Source organism: Prinia subflava, chromosome 14 (assembly GCF_021018805.1).
Source record: "Prinia subflava isolate CZ2003 ecotype Zambia chromosome 14, Cam_Psub_1.2, whole genome shotgun sequence".
In the NCBI taxonomy this organism is placed as follows: domain Eukaryota; kingdom Metazoa; phylum Chordata; class Aves; order Passeriformes; family Cisticolidae; genus Prinia; species Prinia subflava.
The window spans coordinates 21,022,949-21,050,106 of record NC_086260.1 but is presented as its reverse complement, the minus strand read 5'-3'; the positions used below and the strand labels follow the sequence as shown (position 1 = coordinate 21,050,106).

At 46.7% G+C, this 27,158-nt stretch overlaps 2 protein-coding genes across 3 annotated transcripts; both read right to left on the bottom strand.

Moving 5' to 3' along the window:
* Positions 1 to 544: 544 nt before the first annotated feature.
* HMCES (5-hydroxymethylcytosine binding, ES cell specific) lies at positions 545 to 5,970 on the bottom strand. 2 transcript variants are annotated; one of them, XM_063411420.1, is made up of 7 exons: positions 5,778 to 5,970; positions 5,460 to 5,522; positions 3,866 to 4,009; positions 3,426 to 3,545; positions 2,711 to 2,871; positions 2,067 to 2,259; positions 545 to 1,675 (listed from the first exon to the last, which is right to left on the bottom strand). In XM_063411420.1, exons 1-7 carry the CDS (start codon positions 5,958 to 5,960, stop codon positions 1,469 to 1,471), a joined length of 1,071 nt encoding a protein of 356 aa, XP_063267490.1. In that variant the 5' UTR covers positions 5,961 to 5,970; the 3' UTR covers positions 545 to 1,468. The 2 variants fall into 2 exon arrangements, with proteins under 2 accessions (XP_063267490.1, XP_063267491.1); XM_063411421.1 differs by lacking the exon at positions 5,460 to 5,522.
* Positions 5,971 to 6,090: 120 nt separating this feature from the next.
* COPG1 (COPI coat complex subunit gamma 1) lies at positions 6,091 to 27,137 on the bottom strand. Its single transcript, XM_063411419.1, has 24 exons — positions 26,983 to 27,137; positions 23,689 to 23,741; positions 22,827 to 22,907; positions 22,662 to 22,733; positions 21,792 to 21,871; positions 20,842 to 20,917; positions 20,591 to 20,683; positions 20,169 to 20,255; positions 19,863 to 20,020; positions 19,126 to 19,259; positions 18,491 to 18,558; positions 17,525 to 17,713; positions 16,657 to 16,752; positions 15,048 to 15,291; positions 14,603 to 14,678; positions 14,210 to 14,313; positions 13,972 to 14,097; positions 13,513 to 13,581; positions 13,011 to 13,153; positions 11,398 to 11,569; positions 10,348 to 10,445; positions 8,902 to 9,040; positions 7,070 to 7,168; positions 6,091 to 6,464 (listed from the first exon to the last, which is right to left on the bottom strand). Exons 1-24 carry the CDS (start codon positions 27,017 to 27,019, stop codon positions 6,334 to 6,336), a joined length of 2,625 nt encoding a protein of 874 aa, XP_063267489.1. The 5' UTR covers positions 27,020 to 27,137; the 3' UTR covers positions 6,091 to 6,333.
* Between the last annotated feature and the right edge of the window lie 21 nt (positions 27,138 to 27,158).

The following is a 27,158-nucleotide window of genomic DNA, read 5'->3' as shown; positions in this document are numbered from 1 at the left end:
CCAGCAGCCAAAAATCTGTTCTGCCAGGCGCTGCTAATACAGTGATTCTCTTGCCTCAAGTCATAGTGACAGCAATGAGGAGCCAGCTAGCAACAGCCTTTCCTAATCCTACTCCAGGCTTCCTGTAAGTCATGAAACCTGCACTCAATCAGCTGCCTCTGTAGCATGTGAGGGATTGATTCAGAGGCAGATTTCATTCCAACAGCACTTGGGTATCTCCAGGTCTCTATCTTGTGGCTCCTGTCCTGGCTCTGCTATCCCTCCCCAGGCACAAGCCTCAGCTACACCCACCCTTGCAGCTCCCCAGGGACAGATGACTCTAGAGAAGCCTCAGAATCAATCCCCAGGGAATATTTACCACTGGCAAATGGAAATGCTCCACCAACATGCCCTTGCAGAGCTCAGACCCTGAGAGGTGGAGAGGTGGTTTGCTCCTCAGCAGATGGAGAGGAGGCACAAGCTCTGCCTGCAAAACAGGAGCACTGGGGTTGCAGTGGGCAAGAAGGACACAGAGACGCACATGGACAAAGGCACGGTGCAGCCAGCCAGTGAAGCCCATTTTATTGTTTTCAACACAAAGTACTGATTTCTAGCAAGGATTTCACCATGTAAGGCTTTTGGTCTGTAACATCTGGCTCTGTTTACAAAATCCCTGGCCTCAAAAACAACGGCCCTATGCTGTTCTATAACGGCACTTAGGTTATCTGGGCTTTAATGACTGGCCTTTTCAAATAAGGCACAGTACATCCCTCCCCAGATCAAGGAAATCCTCTCTAAGTCTTCAAATCCCATTAACAAAATGATTGTACAAACAACATGACAGACACACTGTTCCACCCTGATGCCAGCAGGGAAAACTAAGCAAAGTCTAGTTCCTCCCAGGCACCACTTGAACATCTCCATTTAGGAGCCATGAATGCACATAGCAATGCTGGTGTAGAACAGGGTGGATCTGGCAGATCTTCCCAGCCTGGGGTCTCCTCACAATATTTACTGTTTGTTCCTCAGTACTGCAGCCATCTTTTGAGGGCAAGAGTATTGGAAAAGAAGTTGTACAGAATTAGTGTGGAATTAAGTGGAAAAGAGATACCAGTTTAACACCAAAAAAAGGGATGAGAAAACCAAACAGAAAGAGACATGAACTATGAACATTGTCAGGAGGTAGAAGCTATTCCTCCCTAAAGGCTGAGATGCTTCTCAGGGCTTTATCTTCACTTGGCATGACTGTCAGGGAGGGAGGCCAAAAGGTTATATTCACTCCTGCCAGCACAAGACAAAGCCAAAATCTTTACAGACATCAACCTTTAACAAAACACAAATAAGAGACAACAACCTAGAGCAGCAGATCAACACCTGAGAGGCTCGGACAATTTCAACGCCATTCTGCAAAGCCTTCCAAAAATACCATTTCTCACTCTGCTTAGGAAAATTAGGGGTAAAAGGAATGGCAAACCATCTCAGCTGGTGCCTAAGCCTTGTGCTTCTTTGCAGCTGGCTGTCCCTGCTTCCCCAGCCATTGCTGCAGGACATCTGCGCTGGTTTTCTTGGGCAAACAGGTATGGATGACCTGACTTGTCCGCTTGGGCAAATAGTTTTCTTTCTTCTGTGGAGAGCCCTCTTGGAAGCTTTTTAACCAGCCCAGCATCACTTTGTTGCCTGGGGTGGCTCTGACCTCCTGGATAGATAAAAGACAGTATGAGAGAAGTCAGAAGCACAGAGAAACCAGGGCAGCCACCCAGCTGCAAGAGCTGATCCAGAGCAGGATGCGGAGGCTGGAGCAATGACAATGCCTGCAATCAGGCACATCTGTAGGAAGCTCCCCAGACTGCTACAAACAGGCTTGTTTCAAGACCCATTTCACATGGAATTTGCCTCATTTGGCAACAAAATCCTAGCATGGGCTGACAGTTTTATTTCTGGAAGCAGAGGGAAGGGAATCTGTCCAGGGCTCAGCACTCCAGCATCAAGCACAGGCATGCTCTGCAGACATTGTTTACTGCCACTCCCTGCAGCCTGGCAGCTCTGACCCAGCTCAGAGACCCAGCTGAGCCCCCACCAGCACCCACCTTCTTGGCTTCCAGCTCAATGGGTGCAACACACTCAGGTGTGTTGTTGCGGATGTTGTTGACAAAGGTGGACACTGGGTGGAAAACAATGTTTTCCGTGGGCTGGATAAGTTTAACAGCTTCTTGGGTTGGCACTTCAGCAAAGTCCAGCCATTTCCTGATGGCTTCATCCCCATCCAGGATGGCTGGCATCCTAAGGGATAAGACAGACCCAAAGCTCAGCAGTGATATGTCAGTGTGGTGGCAAAAACAGACTTGTAAGCTAGCAAGGAGCTGGTATGTTTGGGGAAACAGAAAACTGAAGCAGCAGGGTGCTCTTCTGCAAGGCAGCGTGCACATTCACTTCATGCAGGTAGCTGATTTGCTGGAAGAGGCAGACAGGTTGACTGCCAGGCTCTGGTCAGGCAGGGAAACCAATTCCAGAAAGTGAGCCAGTTCCAACTGCCATCCACAGAGCACAAAGATGGTGATTTATGGAAAGGGCATGAGCTGGTGACATGAGTCAGTAATGTTGTAGTACTTCTCTCCAAGAGCAGGAGGAGGCTGCACTCTGTCTCTGCATGCTGCTAGACTGGTGTCTAAAGGTGCAGTTCTCCGACTTCATCCCCCTCCACCCTGCAACCCCCTTGCCTGGTCTCACTTGCCTGTGATGGATGAAGCTCACATCCTTAGAGGCATCCACAGTGATGATGGTGTAAGTGTACAGCATCTCTCCTTCCCCTGGTGGCTTCCAGCAGTCGAAAATCCCAGCCATAGTGAGCAATCTCCATCCTTTCCATTCTTCATCTCCCTCCGTCTCCTTGTCCTGCAGGAGAGAGACCCCATTGTCATGGTGAGTGCTGGCCCATGGACAGCCAAAGCAGCACAGGTTTGGCAGTGCTGAGGCAGGTCAGAGATCTGAGTCATGAACAGAACTAATCTGAGGCCCTCCAGGAGTCTTTCTCTGATCTGAGGGAACTCCTGAAGAGGTTATCAGGACCTTCATCTTCCCACAGGCAAGCCAGTATTCTCCTCCCCTTCTGAACATTCTAGCCATGGGTTCAGCCAAATGAAAGAGGTAGTGAAACTCCCAGCCCAGTCCCCTGTGAGCCACATTGCCCACCCATGCAAATATCTGGCACGTGGGGAGCAGTGACCATGACGGCAGGGATGCTGTGTCACCTTTTACAGCCTGTGATGGGGACTGCCAGCCACAGAAGGATGAGAGTGCCAAGCCCAGCACAGAATACAGCCCTACTGGGAAACAGTCTCCCAGAGACGGGCAGAGTAGGAGGGAAGTGGGGTTTTCCCCAGGCAGCTGGTGGGAGCAGGGGCCCAGAGCTGGCTGCAAATGTTCAGACACAGCAAGGAACTCCATACCATGGCATCCTTAGTCTGGGGAAAGTAAATGAAATATGGTTGCTTCCCCTCACTCTGCTGCTGCCACTCATAGAAGCCATCTGCCAGGACCACACAGCGCTTGCCATTCAGGAGAGCACCCTGGGAGAGACAGCACAAATGAACAGTGAACAGCAGCCTCAGGCAGAAGGGCTCCTGCAATCACCCAGCTCTCTCACTCCTTCCCAGGACTTTCCTAAATTGCCCTTGGGATTCACAAAGCCTAGTGCTATGTTGAGCTTTACCAGTAACCACCTTTTCAGTTCTTCCACTTTAGTGAAACCCCCAGCTTCGCAGTACAGGGACTTGCTCCCCTCTGCAATGGCAAGTGGCGACCAGTACTTGCCCAGCAAACGTTTCAGCCCTGGTTTTGCTGATTACAAGATTTCTTCAAGCAAGACACAAAGCTGACAGCAGCTCACCTTATAGGAGGACTTGCTCAGCATGGTATCACTGCGGCAATTGGAGGTATTGAACTGCAGTTTTGAGAGGCTGTCCTGTTTGAACCAGGAGGGCACCAGGCCCCAGCGCATGTCCATGAGGACCCGCTCAGAGGAGTCAGCATCCTTTCAAATGAACAGAGAAACACCTCAAATCAGAGCAACGTCACAGAGACCACAAGCATCCCCACAGTTTGAGAGAGGTGTTTTGGGAAGTCCTGTGGAAGTGGCTTTGCCCCCTAAAAGAGGGGATCTGGCCAGCATCTCTGCCAAGAGACAATCTGGAGCTCACTTATAACCCTTTGCATATTCTTAACAGCCTTCATGTAAGAATTAATCTTCAGCAGAAAGCACATGAATATTTTGCAGGAATAAAGAACTGTCCCTGTGAGGCTCACCCAACTGTCTGGAAGAACTAACACAGCTTCTTTTTAGTGGAAATGACTGGAGACATGAACTCGTGAGCTCTTGAGTAAACAGCTGTGTCAGGTTGGTGTCAAAGTCCTCAAAATCTCCCCTGGTGACACAAACATCCCAAAGGGGCAAAAGCTTCACTTTCATTTTAATAATGTGATTTCTGCTGAGCTGGTGCACTTTCACTGCTTGTGCTTTGCATATTACCTGCCTTTGGACAACGGAAACAGTTTGTGGCTTTCGATTCTCTCTCAGCTTTCTCTCACTTTCTGCCCACAGCTACTAGCCCTGGCAGTGCCTGCTGGGCTGTTTGCTCCCAAAGGACTGCAGTAGACAGACAAACATATACACCTGCTATGCGTATATATATATATACATATACACTTACCTCCGTATGCAGGTATGTGTGCAGTTTTGTCTTTCAGACAAAAGTCTTTCAGAGCCTTTCACTGCAGGAGCAACAAAAAGGGACATCCTACACTGCACCAACATCCCAACAACTTGAACAGTGATGGACAACTAAGCAAGTGTCTGCCTGTGACCTGTACCATACTCCCTGCCCCATATTCCATCAAGTCCATTGCCTACTCTCAGGGGGATGTGGGACCCCTAAAGCAGGAAAGGAGGGCATGAGGGATGCCTCATGGCATTGTCCACGGCATTCATGAGTGGTCTCACTGAGGGTCCCACCTGATCACCTGTGCCAGTAACGGCTGCAAAGTGCAGCTGCCCCACCAGCTGGGAAGGGAGAGCAGAACCGGTCCAAACCGGGGTGTTTCCGATTGAGCACACCCTGTTTCACCTTGCTGAACACCCAAGAGCAGCAGCTGGCCGGGCACCCTTTCTGTGTGAAACCAAAGGAGCAGCATCAACAGCCATAGAGCCTGCCCAGGTTGTCTGGGGGAGGTCTCGTGAAGCTTAAATTATGCGGGACAACAGTCACCACAGGTGAACAGCTACTGCCTCACTCCGGGGCTGAGATTTTTTTTTTCTCTCTCTCTACTGTCTCCTACTACCAATGTGACCTGGGCACACACCGCAGTTATGAAATAGTTAAAAAAAAAAAAAAAAAGTGCCACAGGAAAGCAAATTAAAGCCAGCAGAGCAATTACAGGCATTTGTGAAAAAAACTTCACCAAGGTTAAGCGATTTAAGCACTTACACACATTTTTGCGGAAAAAATAAACACTGTGGTGGAAGCACGGTACCGATTCCCCTCCTCCTTCTGAACATGTAAATATTAACAAGAAGCGACATTTCAGCAACTAGAAAATTCAATACTGTCACGTACAGCAAAGCGAAACGAAACAAACCACGGCCGTTCAGAGCAAGTCCCTCACCCCCCGGGGAGCTATGGCCTGCTTCCCTCCGCTACGATTAGAGCCGCAAGATAGCCAGCACCCGCCCTCCGCCGCAAATGGGAGCCGGGATGGGGCCCTGCTGCCCGCGTGGCCGGTCCGCGAAGCGAGGGAGGAGGTACCTGGTGGAGATGGCGACGAGAGAGGAGCACGGGGCCGCTGGACTGCGGGCCCTTATTGTAGGAGGGTTGGTACCGCTCCTGCCCCACCCACTCGGGCTGCCGGTACTGGCCCCGGCGGTCGCGATAGGCGCAGGCCCGGCGGAGTTTGTCGGCGGCCAGGGAGCAAGCGGTGCGCCCGCACATCCCGCCGGCTCTGCGGATCACCGGGAGCCCCGGTCGGGGCCCGCCCGCCCGCGGGGAGGACCTGCGGCTGGGGGCAGGGCCGGCCCGCGCCGCGGAAACGCCGGTTCCGCCCCCGACACAGACAAGAAAAGCCACAACACTGTTTAATTAGAACTTAATTGGAACAGCGGCAGGAGGATAGGGAGTGGCGGCTATGACGCTCCACTGCGGGGATAGAGCGCGGTATAGCCAGAGATTAAAAACGTGGTAATTTTATAGGCAAAGGCCCAAGTACAGCTGTACTGCAGAGAACACAAAAGCTGCTGTAGTGACCGTAATCCTTATTCTGCTGCCAGTGGGGGGTCGGAGTCAGGACAGTCCTGGAGAGGGGGGTTTATCCGACGGAGGCCATGATCACATCCACAGGGAGCTCCTCTGCGCTGCGGGCCGTGACCTGCATAGTCACTGTGTCAGTGAGAACAAGACGAGACCGCACCAGGAGGTCATGGCCACCCCGAAACACACCTGGAGAGGAGAGGGGGAGGAAAGGTGAGTATGTTGCAGGCTGCTCTCCCCTGCAAGTCTGAAGATGAACACTGCTGTTTGGCACAGGCAGGTTTCCCACTGGCAGTCTGGCAAATCCTAGTACTGGGCCAGGAGAGACTCTAAAGCAGCTCAGTTCCCATTCATAATAACATACCTAGGACTCCTGCTAGTGTAAAACCCATGAAACTAAAGTGTAAAATAAACTCCAGGTGAGAAATAAACTCCAGGTGAGAAGAGATACAGGCATGTCTAAGAGCTCTGGTACTAATCTGTTCTGCTGGATAAGGCTGCTGTCTTTCCCACACCAGGCTCACTCCAAAGCAGGATGCCACAGATCACGAAGACAGCAAATTCCAACTAGCTGAGCCTAGGGCTGATCCCAACATCCCCTCCACCGAAGTCCCCTACCTGATCCCAAGACCAGTTCTCTGCACTGCAGAAACAGAAATCGGCAGGAGCAAACCTCAAAATACAACCTAGAGCGCAGTGAGCTCCATCAGAAACTCCTGCCCTGATTTTCAACAAGCAGCTCTGTGCAACCTCCGAAAGCTGCTCCTGAAGCAGAACCTCACCCCACAGCTCACCTGCTAGGTACAGTGTGTGAGAGTTCTTGTTATCTGGCACTTTATCTGACCGCTCACAGGGCTGCATCCCCAGGAACTTCACAATATTGTTCACTGCCTCTGTTAGAAAAAATAAATAAAATAGGCTCTGTGTCACAGATATCATCACAGGGGCACATAAAGAGCACCTAAAAGTGACTCAGGCTCTCCTTACATATTAGAGTTCATGTTCCTTGTCCAGAGGGACACACACACCATTGGTCAGAATGGTGGTTTTGGAGGGTACAAGGACTGCAAAGACAACACACAAAACCCACCCCCCACCATGGGAGAATTCAGTTATCTGATGTAGCAAATATGCAACAGAAACTAGAGGGGGAATGAGTCAGACTGGGGCAGCTGGCTGCACTTATTGCACAGCCCTGTCAGCCTGCTCGCTTCTCTGGACTTGCAAAGGAAGGAGATGTCCTGCAAGGAGACAGAGGTCTTCAGAAGAAATATGAAAAGGCCTCAGGGAAAATACTTCAAACCCCGAGGGACTGTTCAAGGGAGCACAGAAATGGCTACAGGACAAGGACACCCTTAAGGCATCAAAAGAACTGAGTTTTCACAGTTTTATTTGGGAATAAAACAGAAGGATGCTTTAATATATGATGGAAGAGAAGAGGGTTTACTCCACCAGCCTGCTCACCAACCTCATGTCTTCTGCTGTTTTAATATTTTTTTACTAGTCTCAAGAAGAATGGTGGGGGTTCATAACCTATACTATGGTCTGTCTGCTTGGAAGGGTTAAGTACAAGAGCGAAGCAAGATATTCACTTGTCTCCACAATCCAGCCCAGTCTCCACTGGTTACAAAACACTCATTAGTTGTTTTGAAATCTGAACTAACTTATTATCACTGTAACTGTGGCTCCCTATTCAACAGCTATAGTGTAAAGCTTGTTAAGAGTTTTGCCCCATTAGCCTTTCTGTGACAGATCTAAAGTGAGCCAGACTGGGCGTTGTCTTGGGTTATGTAACCAAAAAAAAAGTGTATTCTGTTTCATCTCTAGAAAGCAGTTGGGAGATGGTTTCTTTTTTTTTTTTTTCCTTTATCTCTTGTAACTCCAGGGGGGAGGAGGGGGGATGCCTTCTGATTAATAGACTATCTGTTAAAATCAGGTGGGGCAGTGTTTCTTATCCCTTTCATCAACTTTGTCCAACCCTCGTCGTGTGTCCCCCATCCTCCATCCCTCCCCTCCCCCGGGGGGATATATTCTGTTAATGGGCCATTAAAGCTCACCAGTGACATGACACATTACACCATCCCATTGTGAGATGCACTACGCAGTGGGGAGGAGCCAACCATTCCCTACCCAGACAAAAATAGAGACACAGGGACCCTAGACATCCCCTTTTCCACTGGATTCTCAGAAGAAGACTGGACTCATCTCAATGCCACTGAACCTGTTTACAGGATCATCTCTACTCCAACAGAACCACATCTGCCACTCCAAGAGAACTTATTTGGACTGCTTCCAACACCCTGGCCAACAGGGTGTCAGGTCGTATTCCTGACTCCGTCAGGGTTTTCTAGGACTTTTGTTTGCTTGCTTGTTTTTTTGTATTACTGCATTTGCATTTTTAATATTCCCAGTAAAGAACTGTTATTCATATTTCCACATTTTTGCCTGAAAGCTCCTAATTGCAAAATTGTAGTAATTTGGAGGAAGGGGTTTTTACATTCTCCATTCCAAGGGAAACTCCAGTTTTCCCTGACAGATACCTGTCTTTCAAACCAAGACAGGCCTCTGGACTCTGCCTGCTAGAGGGCAAATAAGAGCTCTGCTGTGCTCACAAACCCTTCCTTACCTTCAAGGGTTTTAATAGCAGATAAAGTAAAGGTTTCTTCCTTTTCAAACTCATCACCCACTTCATCCCAGGCTGCTCCAAAGTTTGGCTTCAGAACTCGCTGGATGTGATCAGCCACTGTGACCTCCAGGTCTTCAAGCTGGTGGTAGAAGAGGTTCAAGTGAACCATGGTTGTTCTCAACCCTGTTATCCTCAGAGTGAACTTTAGTCTAGATTCCCTGAGATCAGATGAATGCAGGAGGCTGCCTCCACTTCCACTTCTGGTTTGCTACTGAGCAACTGCTAGGCCTGAGAAAGGCACAGTGATGCCATTTCTAGGGCTTACAAACCACATGCCTGCTCTGAGCACAGCCCTTCGTCTGACAGAGATCAAAGTACTGGACAAATGGCCAAAACAGAGGTAAAAACAAAAGCTTAGAAATAGCTGCATGAGCATTTGCTTCCCTGAAATGCATGTAAGCTTGTGTTTTGCCTTTCTGGCTTATCATTTTGTAGGCTGGTAAAGTGAGACACTGTCAGACGTGCAATCACCTAACACTGGCACCAGGGTAGCTGAGCAGCTGCTGTGACTGCACCTGTGCAAGGCAGAACCAGGCTTGTCCAGCCAGAGTGTGTAATGAAGGGCAGGCAGTGCCCTGCAAGACACCAGCCTGCATTAATTCCAACAATTGCTGCAGAAAAGAATCTCCTCCTGATTCTAGTTGAAACACATGGAAGAGTTTGTTTAAGTATCGCCTTGGTGACTGGTAGGAAGCTGAAAGAAGCGTTAACTTTGTATGTTCCATTGTGAAAAACTCTCTCCACTCCTGTGAAGACAGTAACTCACTGCACAGCAGTGCCTCTAATCAGATTCACAGCACGGACAGGCAACACAGAGAAAACAGTCTCTGGAGCTAAAAGGCCAAGCTGAGGCTGTGAACAACATCCTCTCCAAGGAAGACAGGTGCTTCTGCAGCACCACTGCTTTCAGCAGTGTCAGTGCTGGGGAGGGAAGAGCTCCCCCTTCCTCAGAATAAGAAGGATGGCAACTTTCCTGTGCCAGGCAAGCCTCTAGACAATTAACCGTGCCACCACAGGAGCAACTTGTGGAGAACAAAAGATGCCCAATAGCCCTCTGTCTCCATAACCCTGAGTGTGCCATTGCTGGAACCCAGTAGGGCACAGTCAGCCAAACCTGGAGGATGCACCATGGCCTCCCAAAACATACATATCCTGCAAAGTCAGGTGTCCATCTACAGTGCAACAGGAGAATACTCCAAATGAGACAAAGGAAGCTCTGCAAACTCCCCTCTGCATCAGAGACAGCAAGAGCTCCCTCTACATGATGCTGCCCACCCACCTCAGTGTTGGTGGTCACATCAGTGTTTGCAGGGATCCAAACTCAGATTGCAAAATCCCACAAAACGACAGCAGTTTCCATGATCAGGTACATGCCCAGCTTCTTACCACATACTCATCCTCATAACCCTCATCGTCCGTCTCACCCGTGTTGGGATCACAGTCCTTGACAGTGAACTTCATCATGCAGCTGAACGTGCATGCCACTGGAGACAAGAAAGAAAAGGCAAAGCTCACATTACCACCATATCCACACTCCCCTGAGGTAGAATGGAGCTGGGAGGTTTGGGGCAGCCAGGCTCTCCCTGTCATGGTCAGGAGCACAGGCTTAGCCACTGACCTAGAGAGAGCTCTCCAACAGTTTCTGTCTCTCAAGGACAAGCTATTTATTTATAATATTAAGCAAGCAATGATAAAGACAGGCTTATGATGGTTGTACAAGACCACAATTCTCAGATCAAGTGTTATTACTAATGAACCTCACATTGTGTTGGGAATACTAACTAAACATGTCCCACTAGTACCTTGTGAAGAGGCAAGATCCACATAGGATCAGTTCATGAGCCTCTGAAATGAAAGCCCCTTGCACTCCAATGCTGCAGTTCATTAATACCATTCAGCTGGGAGAGGAAGCAATGACTCATCCCTAGAAGATGGGTACTGCTGAGTGAACAGCAGCAACACAACAGGAGAGCAGTTCCAGAGCACAAACCAGGGAGACCAAAGCACAGGTAAAGCCTGATTCATGTTCTGGATAGTGGCAAACAGAGAGGGGGATGTTCAATTCCAACAGACATCCCATAAATTCCAGCAGTTTGTCTGAAATAACCTCTTTGCTACTCAGAGCATCTGGTCACTCTCAGCACGTTACAAGCATCAGCCTCCCCTTTGCCTAACACAAAGAAAGGCTGAAGGACATGGCAGGGTGTGTAAAAGACAACTCCTCTGCCAGCTCTCACAGCCCAGCTTGGCAGTACTACAGCACAAGGGAACCAGCAGAGGAGAAGGAAGGCTTGACAGCCCCTAAAACAGCAAAGACAAGTTGTGCTCAGCATCACTCAGGGCTGCACCCACACACAGGCTATAAATACCTTGCTGGGATGTAAGGTAGAATGTGTGGGATAAGCAATACAGGAAAAAAGATTGCAGACTGTTTACCTGCTGTTGGATCCTCTTCAGACAGTGCCACCAGTGTGTAGCACGTACCCGGCTGGTTGTACACCAGGGTTTTGGCAGGTACATAGCCAATGACCTCATACCCCTCCGTTGGCTCCATCTGCACTGTGACATTCTCCAGGATCTGATCATTCAGGGTGTTTGTGCAGTCAAACTAAACAGGAAGGGGGAAAGCAGCAACAGCTTGAAGCTGCTCACTACTCATTGAACAGCACACTTAGCTTAGGCACAGTGGGAGCCTGGTGTCAGCCCATGAACCCCAGTTCTCTGTGTTTCCATGGTGCACCTCACTATTGGCTGGCTCAATACAGATCAATTTGACAAAAGAGTGCTCATTTAAATGCCTTAGGGGAGAAACTAAAACCCTGCTGGGGAGTCCAGTGCTCCAGCAAACATTTTTCAAGGAAACAAGACATAAAATGAACCAACACACACCAGTCCAAGGCCTGCCCTCTGCAATTCAGACAGGATCACAAATTCACTGAGGGCAGGGATGTGTCAGATTTTGCCTGTTTCAGTTCCACCAGTTAGTATGGAACTTTTTTCTCCAATTTCCAGTCATTCCTGGGTTAATTCTTTGCTCTACAGAAATGCAAGTACTGTGTTGCTTACATCATCCCACCTGAAGCTACAGGGACACAATACCTTCACAGCAGATGGCAAGATGATCCTTTGCATGACTTGAACAAGGTACAGCTTGAGCAAGTTTCAGCAAGCTTGATGTTTTCAGCAAGTCTAAACTTGCTAATTAGACTTCATTCCCACTGCAATTCCAAATCTCTTAAGCTCATACAATTGCAACAGGTGGACGGATACCAGACAAAGGTCAACCGCTGTGAGGGCTGTGTAAGCAGTTCTGAGCTTTGAGAAGGGAGCTGGCTAAGGACAAAACACTGTTGCTCATAAGCTAGCAAAGGACTCGCTGTGTCTCAGACTCCCTGAAGCCCAGGCAAGGGGACTAGCACATCAATACTAACAACTCACATGTCACAGAAGGGTGGTACAGCCAAATCTAGGATATACAGAAGAAAGCACCTGGCTAAAATAAAACATAGCAGATGAAGAGTTCTCCCCTACTGGATCCCTTTCTTGGGTATCCTTTTCAGCTTCTCAGATGCAGTAAGCTTCACTTTTTCATGCCCAAACCATGCACTTGGGGACTCTGAAGAAAGAACACGTGTCCCCTTGCCAACTCCTCAGTGAGAAAGGCCTCACCTAGTGCTTGAAGGATTTGACTGTACCTGTAAACATTGCTCTGACACACTCCACCACCTTTATTAATTTTCTCTGGGGTTCTACCATGGATAAGAAACTAAGGACTACTTATTGCAATGCTGTGCTTTGAACACAGACTGTGTGTGCTGCATCTCCAGAAGTGTTCAAGGCCAGGTTGGATGGAGTTCTGAGAAACCTGGTCTAGTGAAAGGTGTCCCTGTCCATGGCAGGGGGGCTGAAACCAGATTATCTTTAAAGTAACTTCCAACTCAGGCTATGATTCTATTATATCCCTGAGACATGTTTACACAATGAAGCTTTTAGCCAGTCAGGAGCTTATCTTCTAAGAGTCTTCAGCACCACACCCCACAGCTACCTACCTGGAACACCATGTGGTTGACAAAGGTATGCTTGGTGCAACGAACCACATACTCTGTCTCCAGCTCTGTCAGGGCCACAGGCTCTGGGGAAGACTTGAAGAGTGGGCCCAGCTCCTGAAACTCTGGGATGGCCCCCAGTTGCTCTGAAATAGAGGACACAAGTTACTGCCTTCCTCAAGACATAAGGAGGTGTTAGCAGTTTCAAAACCCTTGTTTCAGCTGCCAGAAGCTGCTACAGCAAGGAAATATCCATCAAATACTCATAATCATTCCCTAGAGACTTTTTAAATTAAGGAGTTGTCCTTTGCTCACATCTACTGCAAGACAGGAAAAAGAGGACCGCAGATGCCCCCACCCTCCAGGAGTAAACAGTTGACCTTAAGTTGGGAGCCCATATCACTCCCTGCAAGGTGAGAGAAGCCAGAGGGGTAAGGCAGGCTCAGCAAGAGGTGGCTACAGAGTTCTCACACATGGACTGAGAAGAGGCCTTGCATCAATTTACCTTGGAATATTTCTTGCCGTGTTGCTGCCATTTTCTCTGGCTGTTTCACTACAGCAACAGGGGCATTTTCTGCAAATGAAAACAATCAAACAAAAACAAACCCAAAAGATTTCAAGGCAAAGAGTAAGAAATTACTAAAACAGAAAACAGATCAATGTCTGGAGAAGGATTTGATTAAGGAAAGCAAGGTAGCTCATTTTTCATTTGATATAGACTAGACACCTGTATCTGGCTTCCTAAGCAGCTTTAGAAGTGCCGCAGCTCCAGTGAGGATTGCCAACTACTACTATTATTAGCAGTTGGACTAAGCTGAAACATTAATGTGGGAGCAACCAGATTTGCAGGTCTTGGTCTTTCCAGAAGATGCAATCCCACAAAATTCAAATAGGATAGAGCTCAGCAACTGCCAGCAAGCCCAATGTAGGGAATCACTAGCATTCAGGGGACCTGATTCCTCACCTGCTCTTTGCTCGATGATAGGAGCTGTTGCCAAAGGAACAGATTTCAAGTCAAAGGGTTTCTCAGAGGGCTCCAGTGTGTACTGATGCAGAGCCCTCTCCAGGCCAGGGATGGACACTGTCAATCCTGGGGAGAGAAGGGACAGGTCTCTGAAACCACAACAATGCCAGGTCTTTAGATTAACTCTTGTTAAACCAAGAAAGAGGTGCAGACTTGTTTTAAGGCCTTCCTGCAGTACCATTCAAGATGTAGCCAGCATTGAGGGCCTTCTGCTTCTGCTCCAGAACATTCAGGTAGAAGGTGGCTCTGTCTCTCACTTCATTGTCATCATCCATCACACACCTGAAAGTGGAAAACTTTCTTCAGAATCCACATGACTAAGACACATCACAGGGCCAGAAAAAAGCATGCCATGGGGAGATCCAGCAATCTCCTAGTAATTGTATTAGCAGTAATCTGCCACACGTAGCTTCTGTCCACTTTGTGGTGCTGAATGCAATGGTGATCCTATCACAGGATCATGGGTACCCCCTACACTTTCTCAGACACACAGGTAGGAGAGACTAGACAAGCTCACAAGCAAACAGGGTTTTTCACCTAGGATGTTGAAAAACTCTGAGGCACAACTGACCTTCTCAATAACACCAAGATACTGGGTAACATCTCCTCATTCTGAGCTCCAAACTTGGCCAGGGCACTTACAGCACCTGTAGCAAAAGTCATGAACACAGAGTTAGAAAGCAGGCTGAAGTTTCCTCCATTTCTTGGCCTTGATCAAATGCCATGTCAAAGATGCTAAACCAGTAAACTGTGTACACTAGTAAAACTGTGACTAGAAAGAAGCAGAGGTGAAGTGCCCACAAATCTTTGTCTAGTTTCAGAACCAGTGCATATTCCTTCCCACTTCTCAGCCACAGGCTGCCTCTACCATCAATACTACTGCAAGATCTTTGCTGTATAAAACTATTTGCTCAGGCCTAGAGCAAATCACAGCTCTCAGAAGCAGAGGCATTCATACACTATGGTTCCCTGAAGATCTGTCCAAGGGCAGAGAGCTTTGCAGGTCTGTCATTTACCTGCCCGGACTTCTTCATGCTCCAGAACAACCCTGTTGTAGATGAAGCGAATATATTTGGAGGGATTGTTGGTTTTGGGCCCTTCCTGACCCAAGAGGTGGAGGATACGAGTGGCCAGCACAGTGAACTCGCAGTCCTCAATGAATTCGCAGAGGTGAGACAAGCCTGTCTCTTTGCTCTCTGAGTTCTCCTCAATAATGCTGATGATGCAATCCACAATGGCTCTCTTGTATTCAAAGCCGCCCTGAGGAGAAAAAGGGAACTGCTCAGCTGGAAATCTCCAAGTATTTTAGAGACTGAGCTAGCCAGACAGGAGAAACATTCCCTTGAAAGGCCACTCACACTCAGCACTTTCTAATGTGTGTTTGAAAGGAAGAGGACAGTAATTCTGCCCTCACTTTTGACACTCTTTACACCCAGAGGGCCAGCTAATATTCAAGCTGTCTTGCCAACTCCCTTCAGAATGGCTGCACTGGAGAAAAAAAACCCCAAGTCCTAACCCATGTATAAAAGGATTCATCTGGATCAAGTGTTTTTATCTCCATCAAAATCCTCTGCTGCTAGAATTGGTGCTTAAAAACAGCCATATGGGAGGAGAAAACCCTCAACCCTCTTCCCTTTAGCTCTAGACATCCGAGGATGAATCACAAGAGAAATGTATGAAGGATCATATCTGCCATAGCAGGACACAGCAAATAGCACCATTAGCGTGGCATGATAGACAATCAATACCTTCCCTGGTACAGCCACAGCCTGACATGCCAGTAATGCTTGGTTATCTTCAGACATTATTTACTAATGTTCTCAATACACACCAAGGGATTAAACTGCACACTATCCTCTGCCAGTCACATGCACAGTACCGGACATTTGGATCTTTCTGGAGCTACTTTGGATTAAAAAAGCTTTAAAACAGAATGCTTTGAAGTACAAAAGCACATTCAAAATTATGCCATCCACCCACAGAAAATCTGGGAAAGGAGAGTAGTCCATTTTTCATAGGAGAAAAGTGAGATGCTCTGGTTTGCTCCTGAGAGGCTGTAATTGGCAGAAAGTGATGTCTGAGCAAGCAGTGGTGCCAGCTGTGCTGCAGGCATGTTTGCTCATTTAGAAACAGCCTCAGCAAACCTCTGTAAAGCTGTCTTTCTGCAATTTTTTCTGACTGAATGCAGAGAATGGTTAAAGGTACTCAAGATCCCTGCACTGCCACAGCACAGACACCAGAACAAAAATGGTCCCATGTCATCAATAAATAGGTTGTTACTGAATCTTTGTGTACAAGACAAAACTTCTTGGAATTTGCTGTCAAAGTACAAAAGAAAGCTGGTTCAAATTTGAAACACACATGGACTGCCAACAGATCTGCTGTTGCTTACATTTGCTTTGAGAATTAATAAACTCCCAGAAAAAAAAATTACAGACTGAAAACTACATTAATAATATGCCTGGCAGTATGCTTATAACTATTGTGCACAGCTGGGCATTTCTGCAGTTAGACTGCAAACCTTTTATAGAGAGGCTTTCACTGCACAGCCTTATCAGTAAAAGCTTGACCCTGAGAGTACTGTTCATGTACACAAGCAAGGCAGACAGCTGCCTGCAAACTTACCTCCTCCCGAAGCATAGTGAAGAGGAAGTTCATGAGGATGGTGTGTTTGCGAGGGTACTTCTGACACAGAGCGTTGATGGCTTGCACCACTACCACCTGCAGGAAAAAAGGGCTGTCACCCTGGTTTTGAAGACTTTTCTAAGCCTTCTGTAATGTTCCTCATATTGGAGTCATAAATTTTACTTTATCACACTTTTTACTGTAAACAATGGCCATGTTTTGCTGTCTTTCATTGTTTACATATTTTTAGGTGGGAGGAGAAAGTTGATTAACAGTTGGCTTGACCAATGTGGATTGAGAGGTGGGATTCCATCATCCAATCCACAGGCCCCATAGGAAATGTATAAAATTGGGTTTTGTAAATAAACTCGCCCCTTTTCCTGCTTCACTCACCAGCGTGTCTTCATGTGGATCTTTTCATGTCGTCTGTGACAAGGGGCAAGTAAAAAACAATTCTATTTCACCATGCAGGAAAAAATAGCTCAATTGTATCAATTTTGTGCTGGCCTCCCTAGCCTGGAAATGACGTTTTTGTCTTTATTTATTTAACAAATGCAGTTGCAAGAGGTACAATCCTAAGAATTGGAGGACATAGATCTTTATGCATGGCTAGACCCTAAAGTAAGGCCACATTCACTGGAAAGAGGAATGAGATTTGATTCTCAGGAGGCATCTCCCCAGAAGAGAGCATGCGACTTTCGAGATGTAGGACTGAGGCAGACAGCCTCAAATACTTTCTCCTCCCTGCAAATATTCTGCTGCTTCTGGAAGCACCTCCATGCAGGTTTAGAGCACACACACAAACATGGACAAAGACCATGAGGTTTCTTCAGGAATCTGGGTGTCCCTCCTCCTCTCACTTCCTTACTTTGAACTCATCTGAAATTTCTGACATGAAAGAGGATATCTGCTTCATGAGCCGGTCAATGCTGCTCTCACTGCCAGTTTTCAGCAGGGTGGTGATGGCCAGGGTAGCTATGCTGCGGTTGGAGTCTGTCACAAGGTTCTCCAGGTCCAGGTTACAGGCAGTCACAGCAGATGGATGTTTCATGGCCACCTGCAGCAGTAAAGGAAGAATGAAAATCTCTGAACAGATGCAAAAGGCCCAGCTGGCAAAACTCATCAAAACTTGCTCCTTCCCATAGAAATAAGTGGTATAGACTTATTTCTTATAGACTTATAATAAGTGGCACATGAGCGATATCTCAGACAAACAGCTAATCTGGAGTTAAGTTAACAAGCTGTTGTTTCCTGCAGAATTGCACCCCTTGCTGGAAGAGAAGCAGTAGTAATGAACAATCTTTTATTATTTTTAACGCTCTGGTTTTCCTCTATATAGTAAGAAAAGAAAGCTACGAACTCCCAACAAAAATTCAGCCAGACTATCTGTGCAAAACAGCTCCGTGGGCAGAATCACAGCAGTTACCAGACACTGTAACTGCTGCTGTTCTCTCTTTTTCTTTCACAGAGTTTATATAAGGAGAAGGGAAAAGCTGGAGCAAAGACTACCACAGAAGCAGGCAAGAAGCATCATCAAGATTTGATCCCTGTTTTACAAGGAGCTTTGTCACCATGGGAAGCTCAGAAGGGAAAGCAGTAACACTAAGACCAGTGGCATTCTAAGAGACCAGTGAAAATTATCAGTTTTTTTTTCCTTCTGCAGAGTGCTCTTTGAGGTTTTATTCCAGACACAAAGCAATGAAATGTAAGGCTGTAGCACAAGACAGAGGTTATTCACACAAAATCATTGCATAATCGACCGCCTTCTACTTCTGAAGTCTGCACCTCCCTGCACATGAGACACTATTGGAGCTCCCACGAGACTGGCTCCTACCTTGTTGAGGGTACGGACAGCTGCATATCTTAGTGCTGCTTTTGGGGAGCTGCAGAACAGCTGCAGAACTGCAAGGGGGGAAAACCAACAAAGGCAGATGTTTAGGCACTCTATTTTTGAGAAGTATTTCATACCTAAAGCAAGAGCTTCAGTGAAGAGACAGTTGCAAACATAAGATAACTAGAAAAATGCCTAAGAAGGAATTGGACCTTTAAGAGATTCCTCCCTTCTTCTTGTCCCCTTTCCCTTTGTCACATCCCTGCTGACAACTAATTCTTACCTACCTCCCTCTTCTTCCACAGTGCTGCTATCCTCTGCTGCTTATGAAAGCGAAATTCACCACCTTCGTCATCTTTCCTATTAAGTTAATTTGAACCGCTGTTCTCCATTTTATGCAAACCCTGCTCCTTTCCCACAACTGACCCATGAAGTAACCCACACACCAGGGAATACCTTTACAAGAACAAAGCTATCCACACACACCACAGGCTCTCAGCAGCAGCATAAAGCAACAAAGGATAGAGCAATATAACAAGCCCGAAAGTACACAAGGCCCTTGTTTCTTGGGGCAATCAGCAGGTATCACCACCAGAGACTCATAATTCCCTTGCCATGGACATGAGTACCACACTTACCTGAGACAGCTGGAGCCAACTCCTTGGCAGTGCAGTTGGGCAGGTTAACGATGGCAGATGCAGCTTCATACACCACCATCTCATGCTTGTTTCTTAGGCAGCTCTCAATGAAATCAAACAGAGGGCTATCACGGCTAAGAGACAAAAAAACCCCAAAAGACTGGATTAAAGCAAAGGAACCAAGAGAAATTAAGAATTCAGCAGCAGAAATGGGCATGTCCCACAGGACATGGAAAGGTAAAAGCAGCCATAAAGCCACTTTGTCCCCAGATTTTGCACTGGTAATTATGTACTTCTCTACTTCCAGCTTACTTGAAAGTCAGGCTCCCTTCTGAGAAGACACCCTCTGCCTTACAAGCTAAAGGAAATCTCCCTCAACTCTCACCCAGTAAGAAATGACTGTACACACCACAACTCTTATCCACCAGGAAGCCACACTGCATACATGCTGGATAAACAATTACAGAAGACAGAGAAAATGAAGTAGAACAAAGAACAGCTATGCAAAACAGTCCAGAGAAACAAGATGGTATTTGATGTGCAAGCAAGACTGACAGAAGTCATCTCAAAACAACCATGAAGACATCCTATATTTTCTCTGCTTCTATCCAACAATAAGAGGGAAGAAGCTGCATGCTGCTCTTCAAAGACAAATAATAAGATGGCAAGTGAGCCTGCAAGAGGAGATGGAAGCCGGACCAGGAAATTCTTTCAGTAGGGCAAAGGAGCCCACTCACCTGCCAGCCTCCTCCTCCAGCAGCTTGCTGGCTATTCGGATCATCATGCAATAGGCAAATGGGGACTTGAGGCCATGGCGTGTGAACTTGCTGAGCATCTTGTTTACTGCCAGGCGATCATTCTTCCGCACATGGTACAGCAGGCCCAGAGCATGATACTGCAGAGAAACAGAATGTCACAAACCCACGGTGGGTTCTTTCCCCTTTTGTCCCCTCTGTTGCCCAGAGCTGCCTGGCTGAGCTCCAGCAATCTGCTCCATGCCCAGCTGCTGCTGGCTATTCCCCTGGTGGAGGTGGGTGTCCTACCTGCACCATGATATTGTCACTGGAAGCTGCCTCCTGAGCCTCATTCACCCAGCGCTTTACTACATCGTAACTGGTCTTCAGCAAGTGCTGGAAGGAGATGAAGCCACAACAACCCATGAGATAAGGATGGAGGAAGCTTTGGGAATTTCAGCTTATAATAAGAAGCAATGAGCCTTCACTATGAGTGTGCTGGCAACAGCAACTTATAGAAGAACAGGGGATCAGCATGCAGAGACCTGGCCATGACGGTTGCAGTCTCAGGAGGTTGATGATTTCTAGCAAAGTCAGTGCCAGTCCCTCACTTCACAAAGATAGGAACAGCAAGAAAATCCTGAAATTCCCAAGATATGCAGTCCCATATCCATAGATAATTGCTTCCCTGCTTGACTGTTCCTCAGGCCTGTGCTGCAGGGAGTACATACCAAGGAAGACACGAGAGCAGAGCTGGACACACTTGGCACTTTGTCAACAATTGCCTGCTTCATATAGCGCTCAATGGCCTGCAACATGGTACTCTGCAGGGAGAGAGAAACAACAGCTGATAGGGGAAAGCTGTTTGGAGGGGATGTGAAAGGGGATGTAAAGGCGTGAAAAGCAGAGTGGAACGTGGGATGGGGTAAAGTAGGAAAAAGTGAAGGGCACAGAGCTGCCCCATGGGAAGAGCAGCACTTACATCAGTGATCTGACAGAGTGCTCTCACAGCGGGGCCTCGGTAATTGTCATCCTTCCCAGTCATGTCTTTGGTCAAGCTGAGAAAACAGGAAGCTCTCAATATGGCACTCCTGAGCCAGTGGCTCTCAAGTCACACACAGCAGCAGGCAGCCAGCATCATGGCTGAATGTTAAGCAGGTAGCTGCAGGTCTCAGGCAAATCCCACTGGGGTGGGGAGGCAGGAGGAAAAGATCAGTACTCAGGTCCCAAGCGCATCAACAACAGGACCATGGGCACCTGTTCACCAAGTGAGGCTGCAGCACATACAAATACCCCTGAGGCATTTGTCCTTCCTACTGAACACTCATTCTTGCCATTTTCCCAGGGTCCTGGTCAGTGTGAGACCATCTGTGAAGGGCCAGGAGTTCATCGCATCGCAGCACTTGAGACTGGCTTCTGCCTCAGCCTTTTACAGACCCTGTACTGTCCGGCTCCTGGTTCCCCAACAGGGCATTTCATTGGGATGATCAGCAACTCAGGAATAACTCACAGAGGGAACTTTGTTCCCTGGTGAAGTTGTATTCTGTGCTGCTACAGAAGTAAATCCTTGTCTACCTGCTGAAAGCCTTGAGATTTATGCCAGAATTCTTCAAAACACTTCAAGGCATTCAGGCAGGAGTTAATGAAAAAGCCTTTGCAAAAGGGGAAAAAACAGCAGTGATACATATCATGCAATCAAGAGACACTCCAAACATGCATGGGATTGGGATATGGGGACACAGCACACTGTGCACACATCACTATGAGTTCAACGTCTGTATTTTAATGGTCTTTTATAAAGCAAAATTTTTTCCTCATCAAGAGCATTCCCTGTCATTACCCTAATTAGGGACTACAATAATCTTCAAGAAGCTGGACAGACATTAGTGAAGGGCATGTCAATATTACAGCAAGAAAAGTGAAGTAACTGACCTGCTAGTAACAATGATCACATCTTCTGCAATAGAAGACATCTCTTTGATAGTGAGGTAACACATCCTGCGAAGAGTTGGCTGGCAAGGAAATAAGCAAGAACAACATCAGCTGAGATCATACCAGGTAGGAAGGGATCTCAGTTTTCCCTGCTTACATAATTTTATCTTGAAGATCACAAAACCCTAATACTTTCAGAGTGCCTCACTCCCTGAGTGTGTACAAAATCCATATTGATTAACAAAATACCTCTTCCTCTTCTAAATCCCTCAGTCTTAAGGTGAGGCCATAGAGATACCACATTTAGCTGGGTCTACAGTTTCATCTTCCACTTGTCATTCACATGAACAAGGAGAAAGCCTTGAAACTATTTGCTGGTTTGCTGGTTGAAAGCCTTGTGTTGCTTCAAAAGCAAGAAAGCAAACAATTTTTGTTCCTGAGTCTGGACATTTCTACACTGGTCTCATGATTTTAATGCCTTACAGTTTGGGGGACAACTAATGACAGTGCTACTGTGGGTAGGCACTAATTCCCAACCTCCTCCAAACACCAAACTGTTGACTCTCAGCAGGATATTTTAATGCTGGGCATAAAGCACAGTAAAATCCTCCTGCCTACCACAATCTCATGAGTTAAATGACAATTTAGAGAGAGGAATCTCTGCCTCAAAAGCAGTGCATACTTCAGTTAAGTTGCTACAAGAGCTGGGAAGGGCTAGGAAATTGATCACCATTTCTCAACTTTCACCCCACTCTTCCCACTCAGATCAGGTAGCCTCAGACAGGGTAGAAAATCTGATTGTATAAAATCCATATCTCAAGGAACAACTTGTCCCACCAGGTAAATACAGAAAACAAAAGGCAGACTTACATCATTGGACTGAAACAGCTTGGTCATAGCAAAGAACGATTCGGTAGCTTCCATGACACCAAAGTGCTCCCCCTAGTCGGAAAGAAGAAAGGAAACCCCAATTATCACAACCAGCTTTAGGCCTGATGCACATGACTGTATAAATGTATATTTTCTCTGTCTTACCTGGTTTATGAGATATAGGATCTTGGTGAGGATATGAGCACATTTTCGTGGGTTTATGGGAGTCTCATTAAACACTCGGGCCTGGAAACAAATCACAGACAAGGACTGACACCGACACCCCCTTGCAAATATTGTCCTCCCTGTCCCAACAACACATTGTGAGTGAGATATGGCAAGATACTTAATGACTTCAGATCAGATTTCCCTTTAATTCCTGTTAAACATGGACCCCTTTAAACAGCTGGTTTTGTATTCTGGGAATACAAATCCAAGAGCAATAAAGATTTAAAGGCTAAATTCTCATCATGCTTTTACCTACACAGGTCTGCATTTGTGCTAGCCAAAACACCACTCTTCTGACAGACAAACTTGAGCTTGCTGAGGCTACAGGAGCCAACACCACTCCCAGCCTCACAAGCAAACAGAGAATGCTGAAACAACAGGGGCTGGGGATTGAGATGTTCACCTACTCTTGAAAAGAATGAGATTTCTTCAGAGAAAATTCATAAAACTATTTAATAACCACTCACACCTCTCTCATTAATTTTGTCATCCACAAGAGATTTGGGGGGTCCAAGGCCAACTTCCCAATCTCACTGGTTTGGGATGAGCATTCCCAGATAATTTTATTCCTTTTATTACTATTTATAGTTCACAGTCCTTTATTTACAGAGACCATTTCAACCTTCTCCCTTCATCTGTCCAATAATAAAACAAGAACTGTTGCCCATTTCTTTCAGAGCAAGCAGGACTATAAGAAACCCTCACTTCCTTGCTGAAGTTCCCCAGTGACCTACTCAAGAGAGGGAGAGACTCTATCCAGTGGGATACACTGGATAGAGGAGACGGTCTGAAGCTTTACCTCTTGTAAGACTGCACTCTTCTCCAGGTGCTGGAATGGGTTGGGACACCCACCTGTAAAACAAAGAGAGTAAAAGTCTCTCCAAGGATAGTACCATAGGAAAGCAACTTTTTAAACATGACCATACTGTAAAAACAGTCTGAGCATCTTGGGGTGATTTTTTTCATGAACATCAAGCAAAGAGAGCACCCCCTCTTTGAAGTAATATTAATTGGATATCTTCATGGCAGTCAGGGAAGGCAGAACAGACAGGACATTCTTCAATTTGCTGTCCCCTCCAGAAGTAACCGACTGTGAGCTGAAGTACACAGATTAGCTGTAAAATAACTGTGCTCCATTGTATCCTCAAAGTCCTATTTGCACCCCTGGGCTGAGAGCTTGCCGGCAGTTAGAGCAACAACAGACCTAGAAACAAAAGCTTAGACAGAAAGAGGTATCACTTGCCAGGCTGGTGAGTCAGGAGGATTTTATCCCTCCCATATAAATCAATCAAGAATCCACCAGTAAAGTATTTTTGGCTTTATCACTAACTAAGGGAACAAGACAGCAGACTAGATAGGCTGGACACAAAGAAATTTTCATTGTTCCACTTAACAAAGTGAATTACACTAAATAATTAAAACTCCCAGCAATTAAGTATGAAATAATCAGAGGGAAAAGCACTTTCATGCTGCATGGTCTCTATTAGATTGCCTCCCAAGCATTTGTGAACTGCAGCTTTTCAAAAGCTGCTAGTAATCTATCTATCTGTCTGTCTGTCTATCTATCCATCCATCTATCCATCCATCTATCCATCCATCCATGCATCCATCCATGCATCCATCCATGCATCCATCCATGCATCCATCCATGCATCCATCCATGCATCCATCCATGCATCCATCCATGCATCCATCCATGCATCCATCTAAACCTTCTAGATAAGCTATTTTAATTAGAACCTATGTTCAGCCTAGCTCTGGGACAAAATGCAGCCTTTTTCAGAGTTGTTTCAGTGTTCATTCCAAAGCCTGATCCACTAGAGAGAACATCTCCCAGGCCAAAATCTGACCTGACCCAAGCTTGAAGCATCCTAGGCTGGTGCCAGGAGCTCCTTCTAGAGTAAGCCTTACATACAAAAGCAAACACATCTGCACCCTGGCTCCTTCCTGGTTCGTAAAATGCTCTCCTCTGGCTCAGAACAAGTTTGCAAAGGCAGCAAGTCGTTGAACAAAACACTTATGTGAGGTTGAAGAGGTAGAACAAAACAAGGGGAAAGAGCAAAAATGTCTCTAGTATGAGTATGAACCAGCTCCAGTACAAGTATGCAAATATTTTCCAAAAAACCTGCCCAGCAGCCCAGTATTTCCATAGTCCAGCACGTCTACAATCCTTAAATCAGCCATGAACAACACAGCATTATCTCAATCTTTCATAGAACTAAGGATCTTGAAATACATTGTACATGGGGTCACAGTCTTCACAGCACCCTGCATCACTTTTCTTCCATAGAGAGGGAAAAAGATGCAGAGAGGGCAGAGGTTGTGTGTTCATAAAGTTCCTAATATTGCATAACTAACAACAATTGATTCTGATTTGTAGCGAAACATGATTTTGTGGCCAAAATAACATGTCAAAGGGAACAGCAGCAGATCATCCAAGGCTAGTTAAACCATTCATGGAAAACAAAGACACAGAAGCCAATTAACAGGATACTTGCATCTCCTGCCAGCCCTAGCCATAGGTAATGTCAGAACCTTGACTGGTATGGCAGGTACAAATTAACAACAGCCCCCAAAATTAAAGCCAAGAGCAATTCCCCTCTAATAGCTGCCTCACTAAATTCTCTGCTTATCAAGACATCACTGGAGGCTTTGGAAAAGGGAAACAAAGGCAGATCATTTAATGCACATTAAGATAAAAAGCAAGCAGAGTCACACACAACAATCACCAAGATGTAAACTGAATCAATTTGCTTCAGGACACACTGATTTGTTATGCAGACCAAGCTGTGTAGAAAGCTTTTGTCTTGGTTTAGGGCAAATTCGGGAGGAAACTTCTGAATAGGGTCTCTCTGGAAAGCAAACTTAAACAGCACTTCTCTCTAGCCAGTCCGGGAAAAGAACTTCTTTGGAGAAAAGTGGAAAAAACTATTTATTTAACAAACAAAATGCTCACAAGCATAAAGAATGAATAATATGAAACAATAAGACTTCTTGCTGTTCTGAAGAGAGATGGCAAACTTAAGAAAATATTTGCTGTGGGTAGCTCAGTTCACTCCGTTTTTTATTAGTTGCATCTTTTTGGAGGTCCAGACGCCGGTGGGCCACAGGTGTGAGTCTTCAGTGCTCCTCTGGGGTTTTTAGTTTGGAGCAGATTTAGAGAGTCTTAAGAAAAAGGAAAAAAAAAAACAGTCCAGGGAACTTTTCTGCTCTAGCTAACTAAAACTAACTAAAAAGAAAAGAAAAAGATCTCTGTCACAAGCCGCCGGTCTGTGCTTCCAACGAACCACTGTCTGGAGAGAAACGTGCAGGAGTGAGTGTCTCAAAGCCAGTCTTAAAGGCACAGAACTCAATATACAGTATAGATAGAACAGACGACTGGGGATACAAGCATCATAAAGTCACCCTAGGACAGCTTCACAGGAAGATGAAAAAGATACCACAAAGCTAAACCATTAAAGGAATCACTGTCTTATGAAACATCACTTCCACTTGAATTACAAACCACACAAACTTATCAACCTCTTCCTTAATAACTGGCCTAAAGTTTTGAAAAGTCTGGCAATTACTTCGTTTCCTTGGTGCTCTCAGATTTTCTAATCCTTTGTAAGTAGCAGTGATTGTGGGGCCAGAAACTATGAATTGGATTCTATCTGGCTATAGCACCTGGTTTGAGAGCTGGGCAACTCTGAACAGGGCTGATATACTCAATATTTAGTCTCAGGCTCTGCGTCTGGTGATGTGGCAGGTAACCTCGGTGTGCTGTGCCGATGTAACCAATTTATCGTCTGGCTGCAGCCGTGGGAAGGAGGCAGCAGACTGCTCTAGCGTTCCCGTAGTGCTTCCATAGTGCTCCCACAGTGCTTCCCACTGCGTTCTATGCACACCAGCAAGCCCCCGCTGCCAAGCTGGCACTGAGCCTCCCCTCCCAGCTCCCTTGAGGGTACCCTCCTCACAGATGCCCTCATTTCCACAGGAGGAGTCTCTTCCCTCACAGCTCTCCCCGTAGTCACGAAGGGGTCCCCCCCACACCAATTCCCTCTGTACCCACAAGGGGGTCTCGTCCCTCACAGCGCCCCTGGCCTCCCCTCACCCGCCTCCTCGTCCTTCTTGTCGAACTTCTTCAGCATGGTGCTACGGAGCGGCCCGTCGCTGCAGCCCTCCTGCTCCGTGGCAGTGGCAGTCCCAGCCTAGATCCCGGTTCCAATCCTGGTCCCGGCACCGCCCCGCCCTTTCTTGCCCCCGCCCTTTCCTGCCAGCCTGTCACTG